At 42.3% G+C, this 12393-nt stretch overlaps 1 protein-coding gene across 1 annotated transcript in view; it reads left to right on the top strand.

The window, feature by feature from the left end:
• mthfd1l (methylenetetrahydrofolate dehydrogenase (NADP+ dependent) 1 like) overlaps positions 1 to 12393 on the top strand; it is a 140751-nt gene that overhangs the window by 47169 nt on the left and 81189 nt on the right. The window contains exons 16-19 of the mRNA XM_048536079.2: positions 498 to 600; positions 3106 to 3182; positions 6070 to 6210; positions 8369 to 8437. Of these exons, the coding sequence (XP_048392036.2) occupies positions 498 to 600; positions 3106 to 3182; positions 6070 to 6210; positions 8369 to 8437 (390 nt within the window). The remainder of the gene's footprint in view (positions 1 to 497; positions 601 to 3105; positions 3183 to 6069; positions 6211 to 8368; positions 8438 to 12393) is intronic.

The following is a 12393-nucleotide window of genomic DNA, read 5'->3' as shown; positions in this document are numbered from 1 at the left end:
TAAGATTTTTTTGTTGTATCTGTATGTCCTTGCTTACTATGATCTGCCTTTTTGTTTGTAAATAAAGCTTTACACTGTATTTAGATGCACATGACAATGAAATCAAATCAAGTTTTAAGATATAGATCATATTTAAATTGCAGAGGTGGCTTAAAGGATTGCATTGTGCTCGTGTTCCTGTTGTGTTAATGTATTCTAGGTTTGTGTTGTACAGCCCATCAGATATGACTTGGCCCACACCTTGACTTAATAAGAAATTATATTTTATCTTGTAATATTAGTTCAAATATCTTTTTGTTAAATACATTAATCTGTTCCATTTTCTTTGACTGGAGCTGAATTGATTTAGTTATAATGTATACTGTCTGATTGCTCACTTTGTTTGAATTTCTGTCCTAGTTAAATGGGTTTTGTGTACAGAAGAAATGCTTACACATGGTAGGCACGGATCTATAGCAATCAGCTGTGTTTCACAATATTTGTCTTTTCCAATGCAGCGATTGGGGATCCAGAAAAAGGACCCCCGCCAACTGACGCCAGAAGAAATCTCAAAATTTGTTCGTTTGGACATTGATCCATCTACAATTACCTGGCAACGAGGTGAGAGCTTTTTAAAAAGCCAGCTTAAAATTTTCATTTAATCAGGGATGGGCAAAGCAATTGGAGGGAACATAGGGCCATGGAGATGTACAGCATGGAAACAGACCTTTTGGTCCAACTCATCCATGCTGACTAGATATCTAAATTAATCTAGTCCCATTTGCCAGCATATGGCCTATATCCCTTCCTGTTCAGGTATCCATCCAGATAACTTTTTCATGTTGTAATTGGACTAGCCTCCTCCACTTCCTCTGGCAGCTCATTCCATACATACCAACCTCTGCATGAAAACATTGCTGCTTAGGTGTCTGAAATCTTTCCCTTCTCACCTTAAACTTATGCCCTCTAGTTTTGGAATCCCTCACCTCAGGGGGAAAGACCTTGTCTGTTTACCCTATTATGCCCCTCATGATATTATAAACCTCAATAAGGCCACCCTTCAGCCTCTGACACTCGAGAGAAAATAGCCCCAGCCTATTCAGCCTCTCCCTATAGCTCAAACCGTATATCCCTGGCAGCATCCTTGTAAATCTTATTCTGAGCCCTTTCAAGTTTCTCAACATCCTTCCTATAGCAGGGAGACCAGAATTGCGCGCAGTGTTGGCAGATGCTGCCTTCACTATCCTATTTACCTGTGACTCCAGTTTCAAAGAATTATGTACCTGAACCCCGAGGTCTCTGTCCAGCAACGCTCCCCAGCACCTTACCATTAAGTGCCCTGCCCTGATTTGCCGTTCCAAAGTGCTGCAGCTCATGTTTATCGAAATCAAATGCCATCTACCACTCGGCCCATCGGATCAAGGTCTAGTTGTATTCTGAGGTAACCTCTTGGCTGGCCAATTTCGGTGTCATCTATAAACGCACTAATCAAGATCTCCTATGTTCCCATCCAAAACATTTATATAAATGACAAAAAGCAGTGGGCCCAGTGTTAATCCGTGTGGTCACAGGTGTCTAGTGTGAAAAGTAACAGTGAAATGGATATCGGTTTCCAGGTGGATGCCAGAGATGGAGACAGAAAGGTCCAGGAAGGAGAGAGAGGTATCGAAGATGGTCCAGGTGAACTTGAGGATGGGGTGGAAGGTGTTAGCAAAGTGGGTGAACTGTTCGAGATCCTCGTGGGAGCACGAGGCGGTGCCTCCAATGTCATGGAGGAAGAGGTGGGGGGGTAGGGACAGTTTAGCTTTGGAAGAGGGATTGTGCCACGTGTCCTACAAGAGGCAGACATAGCTTGGGCCCACGTGGGTACCCATGGCCACCCCTTTTGTCTGTAGGAAGTAGGAGGAATTGAAAGAGAAATTGTTGAGGGTGAGGGCGAGTTCGGCTAAGTGGGTGAGGATGCCATTGGAGGGGGACTGGTCAGGCCTGCGGGACAGGAAGAAGCGGAGGGCCTTTAGGCCATCTGCATGGGGAATGCAGGTGTGTAGGGACCAGACTTTAATAGTAAAGATGAGGTGTTGGGGACCGGGGAATTGGAAGTTCTGGAGGAGGTAGAGAGCGTGGGTGGTGTCACGGACATAGGTGGGGAGTTCTTGGACCAAGGGGGAGAAAATGGAATCAAGATAGGTGGAGATAAGTTCGGTGGGGCAGGAGCAGACAGAGACAATTGGTCGACCAGGGAAGTCAGATTTGTGGATTTTGGGAGGGAGATAGAAGCGGGCTGTGCGGGGTTGGGGAGTGATGAGGTTAGAGGCTTTGGGTGGGAGGTCACCTGAGGTGATGAGGTTGATGATGGTTTGGTGCTCGGGAGGGGGCTTGTGATCGAGGTGGTGGTAGGTGGAGGTGTGGAGAGTTGGCATCTGGGCTCGGCGTTGTAGAGGACAGGGCGCCATACTGCAACTGTGCCTCCCTTGTCTGTGAGTTTTATGGCGAGGTTGGGATTGGAGCGGAGGGAACGGAGAGCCGCATGTTTTGCGGGGCCGAGGTTGGAGTGGTTGAGAGGGGTGGAGAGTTTGAGGCGCGATGTCTTGACAGCAATTAGAGATGAAGAGGTCAAGGGAGGGAAGGAGACCTCAGGGTAGTGTCCAGGAAGAGGAGTTAGGGTTGGAGGGGGGAGAAGGGGCCCTCCACCTCTCCCTCTCCCTCTCCCTCTCTTTCTCTTTCTTTCCACCCCGCTCTCCGTTTCTGTCTGTCTCGTGCACTGTCTTAAGTGCTCTTCCTCCAATTCCCTTGGTCCCTTTCTCCCATCAGCCCCACTCTAAGTTCTCTCTTCCTGCCACCCAGTTGCCCTCTCTCTCACTTACCTGCATACTTGCCCTTCTTGTTCCACCCTCCCATCCTTACCCATCCCCCAGCCATTCACTCAGCCCCACTTGCCACCAATTCCCCCTGCCAAGTTCACTCGCCCTCCCAGCCCTGTTTGCTTGCCCCTTGCCATCCCTACCTCTGCTCGTGCACTTGACGTTTTCCCTCACCCCACACTTTCATTGAAACCTATTGCACTCGGTCACTCTTGACCAGGTTCTGTTACCTTAAGTTGTTTTTGTAATTTACTCTTTCTTTCAGTGCTTGATACAAATGATCGTTTCTTGCGGAAAATGACAATAGGGCAGTCGAGTACAGAGAAAGGATTTGCTCGTGAGGTGTGAGCCTTTTTTAAACTTTTTTTTGCATACCTTGAAGTAAAATCTTAAGGCGCTACACTAACTTTGAGTTGTGAAACTTAAAATATCTTTGTACTTGCTGGAAACATTGGGTAATTAGGTCATTGGATGGGATGAGCCAGTAAGGCTGTGTGACTTTAAGCTGACAGTTCAGCTGCTTCTGACACTCACGGGTTGCCCATGCAAGTGCCCTGACAAGGTTATCTATCAGGTGGACTTTCTCCAATTATGTACCTGATCCAAACTTCAGGTTCTGAAGTCTACCCACTCTGAATCCTATTGGTAAAAGGCTGTCTTCACTGGCTGAGCATCCACTGATGTTGCCCAGTTCTCTGCCATGCAGCTGCACCTAAGGTTGAGTTGGCTGTCATTTACTGATGTGCACTATCAGAGTTGGCAAGAACAGGAACGCTGCAAGATAGTTAGTGATTATTTGCGTTTTTATAAAACTTTTGATAAAAAGTGTTATTTCAGGAACACAAAAAAAAATTAGAATCATTTCTGGGCATTGTAGAATATGTACCAAGTGCAGTCAATGGTATTAATGTACTGTGGTGTTTGTTGGTTGGCATATATATTGTAGGCTGAAAGGTCTGTTTCCATGCTATGTGACTATGAGCAAGGATTGGCAGAATTCCTAACAATCTGCACAATTTGCAACTAATGCTGCCACCAACTGGTTACAAATTAAATTTTATTAGAATGTTGCAGAGCAATGGGTAGAAAAAGAAAGCCCAACATCAGGGTAAAATTTGCACATCTGTGGAGAGAGAGGAATGTGAGTTGGAATAATTAAACAGTTCTTTCAAGGAGAGAATTGGGCATTATGGGCCAAATGGTCTTGTGCACTGCAAAATGCTGTGATATGGTTTCAATCCAGCTGCCCTTGGACACTATATTATGGCAGGTTTATGCAAGTAGACCAAGAAAAGCTGTTGCCATTTGCTCATTGTACAAAGAGGTAAGGGATGCCGATTTAATGCTTTGACCAAGAAATGCCGGGGTTGCGGGATTAAATGATATCAAAAGGAAATTGGGCAGTTGCTTGTGGAGAATAAAAAAAGTAGCAGGACAGTGGGTATAAAGCAAGAATTCAAAGCAAATGTTTGTTCATACCTTATTTTACAGTCTCTTCTATTTAGAGTACAGAACCGGTTTTGGTGCAAATTGGATATCTGATCCAAGCTTTCCTCATTACGTGGGCAGGGACTAGATTAAATGGATCTCTCCATGGTGCTGTAACCAAATGAAGATCAGACAGTGATAATGGGAACTGCAGATGCTGGAGAATCCAAGATAATAAAATGTGAGGCTGGATGAACACAGCAGGCCAAGCAGCATCTCAGGAGCACAAAAGCTGACGTTTCGGGCCTAGACCCTTCAGAGGGGGGGGGCCTAATGGTATCAATGTGGACTTCACCAGTTTCAAAATCTCCACTTCCCCCACTGCATCCCTAAACCAGCCCAGTTCGTCCCCTCCCCCCACGGCACCACACAACCAGCCCAGCTCTTCCCCTCCACCCACTGCATCCCAAAACCAGTCCAACCTGTCTCTGCCTCCCTAACCTGTTCTTCCTCTCACCCATCCCTTCCTCCCACCCCAAGCCGCACCCCCATCTACCTACTAATCTCATCCCACCTCCTTGACCGGTTCGTCTTCCCTGGACTGACCTATCCCCTTCCTACCTCCCCACATATACTCTCTCCACCTATCTTTTTTTCTCTCCATCTTCGGTCCACCTCCCCCTCTCTCCCTATTTATTCCAGAACCCTCACCCCATCCCCCTCTCTGAAGGGTCTAGGCCCAAAACGTCAGCTTTTGTGCTCCTGAGATGCTGCTGGGCGTGCTGTGTTCATCCAGCCTCACATTTTATTACCGAAGATCAGACAGTACATGGATAAATGAAACCAGGCCATCTGATTGGAGAATGGCTTTCACTGTTCTCAAATCAAGAGTCATTACAGCACAGGAATCATTTGGTCCATTATGTCCACACTGACTGTCTGTAGACCAGGCTTAGTCTATTTGCGATTAATGTATGTATTATTCCCATGAATCCCTGCTTTATACCCACTGTCCTGTACTTTATTTTCCTCAAGCAACCAATTTTCTTTTGATTATCGCTTAACCCCCCCCTGCATTTCTTGGTCAAAGCATTAAATCTGTGTCCCTTACCTCTTTGTACAATGAGCAAATGGCAACAGATTTTCTTGGTCTACTTGCATAAACCTGCCATAATCTTGTGTCCCCTTTATAAAACTTTACCTTGATCTCCTTGTGTTGCAGCTTTGACAACACTAAACAAATTGTAGTACATAGATTTTTTTTGTCTGTGTACGTTTCCTCCGTGATCTGATATTAGGTGATAATAGAGTCATGGGGGTAAATGAAGTTAAATTACTGATCAAGCATGATCTAATTGAAACATGGATTAGGACATGCCCCAGAGGGAAGATATCCCTTTGGGACAAGTGGGACTTGAGCCTGGACCTTTTGGCTCAGAGGTGGGGCACCACTGCAACATGAAAGAGGTTGTATTAGAGCAATTTACAGTTTGGTAATATATACAAAACAAAATGAAGACTGAATATATGGCTTTAGAAATAATGACTGAACTGTATCATCTTGCCTTGCAGTGAGTTGTTTCCTGATTACACAGTCTCAATATGTTTTGCCATGGATTCCTCTCGCTTCCCTGTATTCAGCAGATTGATTGATTGTTATTATGTCAACAAGTGAAAAACGAGCAAGAATAGCCTCAGATGAGTGAAATAAAGCCAGTCTAACTGATTCTCTTTGATCCCTCTGCTTTACAGTAGCTGCTGTAGTCTTTAGTTGTTCTAATGTGTCTTTCTCCTCATGAAGGCTCAGTTTGACATTGCTGTTGCCAGTGAAATCATGGCAATCCTTGCCTTGACTACCAGCCTGGCTGATATGAAGACTCGACTCAGTAATATTGTGGTGGCCAATAATCGGAAAGGACAACCAGTTACTGCAGAAGATCTGGTGTGTACCAGTGGGGTTTTCATCTATATGTAATATCGACATTTGATGGTCAAGGGAGGTGATATTGCCAGAATATAACATTTAGCTTTGTACATGTCAGCAGAAAGAGGTCATTTCTGAAGGAACTGTTTCTGGATCTGGTGGAAGAAAGAAACGGGGACTTGTATTTACAAAGCACCTTTTTGTAAACGTGGGAAAACTCCAATTGCCTTACAGTTAATATCCTTGAGATGTGGTTATTCAGATATCGGAAATGTGAGTCAGTTTGCCTAGCAAGCTCCAATATGCAGCAAAGCAACAGTGAGCAAATTATTTGTTTGAGTAAAGTTATTTTGAGGGATAAATATTGGTCAGCACAGCAAGGAACATTGTCTGCATCATCTTTAATATAGTGCCAAGGGTTCTTTCACATCTGCCTCAATCAAGCAGACGGTCTCCATTTAACATTTCATCCAAAAGTTTGCACCTCTGAGTGATAGTTAAACCCCTATCTCTTTGACATTTTCTACAGCTGAGCCAAGCTGAAACTAAAAAAGTTGTCTTCTCTTAAATATTTAATATGCTAAATATATTTTCTTTAGCAACTATTGCCTCTAAAATTTCAATGAACTTGCTGTTTTTGCTCCAAATAATAAAAAAGGTAAAGGACTGTGATTCTTTAAGTACAGAGCAGTTCCAGCCCAGCAGTATAGGTTTTCGCATTTACTTACATTCAGTATTTTTCTCAACTTTATTTTAAAGTGAAACATCATTGGGAAATAATCACAGTGGCAATACTGAAGTCTGTCTAAAGATTTATACTTTGGGAATCTCATCTATTTTTATTTCTTTGTAGACTCCAAAAGCTTTGGGCTCTGGGCTTTGTACCTCTGTTGAGAGGTTGCTTGTTTACCCAAATGTTGGTGGGTGGAGGAAAAGTCCATTATAGAGTGCATCTTCTCTACCTCTAATTGCCTGAGCCTTTGCAAGATTACTGAATTCTGTCAACTCTGACCTCTTGTACGTCCCTAATTTTTAACTATTCACTATTGGTGGTTCTGCATTTGGCTGTCTCAGCCCTAAACTCTGGAATTCCCTTTTTTTATCCCTCACTGACTGTTCAGTTTCTAAGGCAGTGCCTTCGTGTTCCCTCAACGTATTGTCAAGTGTTCTATGTCTCGTTTGAGTCAGTCTCCATTTCTGTCTGCCTGTTCAGGTATGTTAAAAGATCCCAAGGCACTATTTCATACAAACATTGATAATGGGGGCAGAATAGGTCAACCAGCCCTTCAAACAATATCTAACTCTCTTCCTTGAAAACATTCTATGCTTTGGTCTCAACTGTTTTCTTTAGCAAAGAATTCCATCAGCTCACCACTCTCCTGGTGAAGAAATTTCTCACCGTCTCTGTCCTAAATGGCCTATCCCGTATCGTTAAACTGTGACCCCTAGTTCACAAAGGAAAGAATAGCAGACTGGACGTAATGTCATCCCTTTAAAATAAATGTTGCCGCTGACAGTGAAAACCTTCCTGTGTATTGCACTGGAGTGTATCTCTGCATTGAATACGGAAGTTTCTGGAGGTGGACTGGAATCTGTGGTCTACTGGCTCAGTAATGCTTTGCAGGGCTGTCTGTGGCTAGTTGGGAGGATTCACCACAATTCATGAGCATATTTCTGTGGATGTAGGAAGTCAATGATTTGTTTGCCCCGGGCTTATGGAGCTCTGCAGTGTTGTTCAGTCTTTTCCACTTAGATTCTTCTGTTCTCTGCTTCTTACTAACTGCAGATTTTCATTAGGTAGGTTAAACTAGGTAAACGGCAGTTCAGGAGTTGGTTGTGTTGGTGTGAGACTGGAATCTCCATAGTGGCCTGACTGGATAAGAATGCAGATTTCATCATTCTTAAGGACACTGGTAAACCAGTAGAGCTTTTACATAATTTTTCAGATAGTCTCATGGTAGTATTTCTGATAATGACTCCATTTTCAGTTTTAATTTTGTAGACTGAATTCAAATTCTAAAACTGTAAATGCAGAATTTGAACCTGTTTGTTGCATAATTAGTGAATGTCTGAGAATGCCATGAAACACAACATTGTTAATATGTCTGCTTATGCCCATTTGGATACTACACTTGTTTTTTTTTTAATAAGTAATTTCTCTGCTCTTTCTGTGTAGGGCGTGAGTGGTGCATTAGCTGTTCTGATGAAAGATGCTCTCAAGCCAACCTTGATGCAAACTCTAGAGGTAAGAACACTCAACACTCCGACATAATCCCAGGAGGCCTCCCTGGTTAGTTAGGAAAATAATCAATCTGCATTTAGATGATGTCTTTCTTGACCTCCAGCTTACCCTAGGGGCATAACTGGCCAATAACCAAATATGAAGTGATATCACTATTCTAATACAGGATCTCAGCAGCCAATTTGTGCACAGCATGGTCTCACAAACAGAAATAAGACAATGATCAGATAATCAGGTTTATAGTTATATTAGCTGAGGGATAAATTTTGGCCTAGACTCTGGGGGAAATATACTATTGTTCTTGATTGTAATGTCACTGGAACTTTTTTGTCCCCCTAAGAAAGGACAGGTAGCTTACCATCTTGCTTAAAAGGTGGTGCAGTACTGACCACTGCACTACTAATTTGATTCCAAACTACATAGTGAATATCCACGTGTAAGTTTGTATTCTGACCTTCTGACTCTGAGGTAAGATTACTTAGTTTGAGCAATGGTTAACAGCTAATAAGATATATGTAGGTACGTGGTTAGACCATTACTCCCCTAGAGACCATTCTGCTGCTTAGTCAAGCCATGGTCATTCTGTGCCTCAAGTCTATTTATTCATCTTTGTTCCATACACAACAAAAATCTGCCTTTAGTTAGAATTCGAATTAGATTTTATTGTCACATGTACTTTGGTATAGGAAGACATGAGTACTGGATGTGAGTTTGCTCGCTGAGCTGGAAGGTTAGTTTTCAGACGTTTCGTCACCATTCTAGGTAACATCATCAGTGAGCCTCCGATGAAGCGCTCTAGTTATGTCCCGCTTTCTATTTATCTGTTTAGGTTTCCTTGGGTTGGTGATGTCATTTCCTGCGTTGGTGATGTCATTTCCTGTTCTTTTTCTCAGGGGATGGTAGATTGATTTGGAGCCAATGTGTTTGTTGATGGAGTTCCGGTTGGAATGCCATGCTTCTAGGAATTCTCGTGCGTGTCTCTGTTTGGCTTGTCCTAGGATGGATGTGTTGTCCCAATCAAAGCGGTGTCCTTCCTCATCTGTATGTAAGGATACTAGTGATAGTGGATCATGTCGTTTGTGGCTAGTTGATGTTCATGTATCCTGGTGGCTAGCTTTCTGCCTGTTTGTCCAATGTAACGTTTACTACATTACAAAACACTACATTGGACAAACAGGCAGAAAGCTAGCCACCAGGATACACGAACATCAACTAGCCACAAAAAGACATGACCTACTATCACTAGTATCCTTACATACAGATGAGGAAGGACACCACTTTGAGACAACACATCCATCCTAGGACAAGCCAAACAGACACGCACGAGAATTCCTAGAAGCATGGCATTCCAACCGGAATTCCATCAACAAACACTGATATGGAGCCAATCTACCATCCCCTGAGAAAAAGTACAGGAAATGACATCACCAATGCAGGAAATGACATCACCAAACCCAAGGAAACCTAAAAGATAAATAGAAAGCGGGACATAACACCAGCACTTCGTCGGAGGCTCACTGATGATGTTACCTAGAACGGTGACGAAACGTCTGAAAACTAACCTTCCAGCTCAGTGAGCAAACTCACATCCAGAAACTCAACCTGAGCTACAAATCTTCTCAAAACTCGCTGACATGAGTACTGTGAAAAGTGTACAGAGTTGCCATTCTTTGGCTCCGTGTTGGTTACGAAACTAGAATTTTTGAAGAAAACAGGAAAAGAGAAAAAGCCAAAAGTTAAGAAAACGTCCAGATCTTAACGTCTAAGGTGTTATCTCCATAAAGAGATCTGGGGTGCTCAGCCCTCCAGGCAGGCACCCAGGCCTATCCATGGCCTGGAGTCTAGGTTAGCCTGTGAGAATCTGGTGGACTGGCAAAAGGAAAAGGCTTTGAACGTACACCAATTGTAGATATTTAGCAAATGGATTTTAGCAGCTTCTATCTCTTACTGGATCCTGAAGCCTCCTATTTTGACTCTGTCCTGTTCTGTTTTTATTTTCACGCTTTGAGGCTGAGAATTTTTGATTATGGTACTTTCTCTAGTGAAAGGATGGCTCGTGTTTTCACAAATGGTGCTTGAGGGACCTGTTAAGGGTTGCAGATGTAAACAAGCTCCAAGGCAGTTCTCTTTGAAGTTGAAATCATTTATTATTTTTATATGTGAAGTAATTATATGGCCCTATGCAAAAAGCATGTCATTTTAAAAGAATATTAGAAATATTCAGTCTTTAGCCTTCAACGAAGATGAATGAGAATTTATGATCTAGCTAATTAGCATATAATTTCATGGGAGAAGTTTGTCCATTTGTACTCCAGTTTTCGTTTTCAACCAATGTTGATAGCAATGGTGTAAAGGAGGTTCCTGTCTATCTCTGTGGCCTTCTGAAGACCTACCAAGGCCCATGATGTGTCTAAGATCTCTGCATTCCTCTAATTTGGTCTCTTGTCCAATCCAAATTTCCGTACCTTTCAGTTGATGAAGGTGCCTTCAACTGTCCCAACTCTAAAATCAAGGATTTTCTCCCTAAACAAATCCCTGTCTACATCCTTCTTTCAGACACCCCCCTGAAATACACCTCTTTGACCATCGCTTTGATCGTCTATTGAGACATCTCATGTGACTCATGTCAGATTACAGCCCCATGAAACTTCGTGGTACACTTTACTACATTTGAAGGTTCTTTATGAATTAGTTGTGGAAATCAGTAAAACCCTGTCGCTGTGTGGGATGGAATACCCTACAGACTGGCCTAAAGGGGACTAAAGCCATCGAAAGAAATTTGTGTAGATTGGTGATCAGTCTGTGAATCCTCCCACAAATTCATTTTATTCTCCAAAGGAAGAGTGTGAAGATTTACAAACAAGCATCACTGGTAAATGTCAATTCAGCCAAATGCCCCCCACTTGTTTCCTCAACTGAACCAAATGCTGTGTTTGCACCATGAGTAAGAATCTGATTGAAATTTGATTTTCAAAGTATGTTTTCAGTTCGGATGCATGATGGACAGACTGGACACAGCAACTCAGTTCCCATTGACTTACTTTGTCCTCAGTCACAGATGGTGCAACAGTTTCATTTATGTTTTTATGCTCATTCTAAGTCTACCACGTGACATAAGTCCATCTTCGTTCCGATCCAGAATGACTTTTATACTTCTGCTTACCAGTCCTCCAGATAAAATCAACTTGATATTTAACTTACTGTCAGCTGTATTTTGGTGAGAGGAGTAAGGAGGCTACCACTCCTCAAATAATTAAAACATTCAGTAGCATAGAAATGCAAAAGGTTCTAGGGATACAAATTCACCAATCATTAAAAGTAACAATTTCAATTAACACAACAGTAAAAGTGCAAAACTGAACTCTAGGGTTCATTTCTACACCGATATTAGCTACTGCTCATTTGATAGCATTCTCAACTTAATAAGACAATTGTGTGTTCTATTGGAGCCAGTGGTACACTTCACAGGGGTAGTGTGCTGGATATAAAACCTCACTATTCCCAGAGTCATTACAAATGATTTTAAAAAGTTGCAGAATTCCCAAATTTATCTGATAAAGAATAGACCATGTTTCTGCATCTAACAAAATTTACTCCTTATTACAAGTAAGTAGATTCCAGCAGAAGTAAACAATTATAAACCATTGCCTAGTTTAAACACTAAGCTCCCTTTTAAACACCAAGCCACAACAATACTGTGTCAGGTTACTTGCTTTCCAAAAAGTGCAGCAATCCCTCTACGATCCTTGTCTTTAAAGGTAGTTATTTTCTTGTTTTAGTGCACAATCAAAAATAAAATATCAAGGTACGATCCTTACACCAGCCAAATGTAAATTCTTATCAAATGTATTTAAAGAAGTTTCCTTTCAGGTTTGTTTGAAATTTGTAACCAACTGTACAACAATTTTGGATTCCGCTCAAGTTGTAATTCTAATTGTCTATGACAAATCGTGCATTTT

Source organism: Stegostoma tigrinum, chromosome 9, assembly GCF_030684315.1.
Source record: "Stegostoma tigrinum isolate sSteTig4 chromosome 9, sSteTig4.hap1, whole genome shotgun sequence".
NCBI lineage: Eukaryota > Metazoa > Chordata > Chondrichthyes > Orectolobiformes > Stegostomatidae > Stegostoma > Stegostoma tigrinum.
Note: the sequence above shows the minus strand (reverse complement) of the source record. Positions and strands in the feature narration are given on the sequence as shown.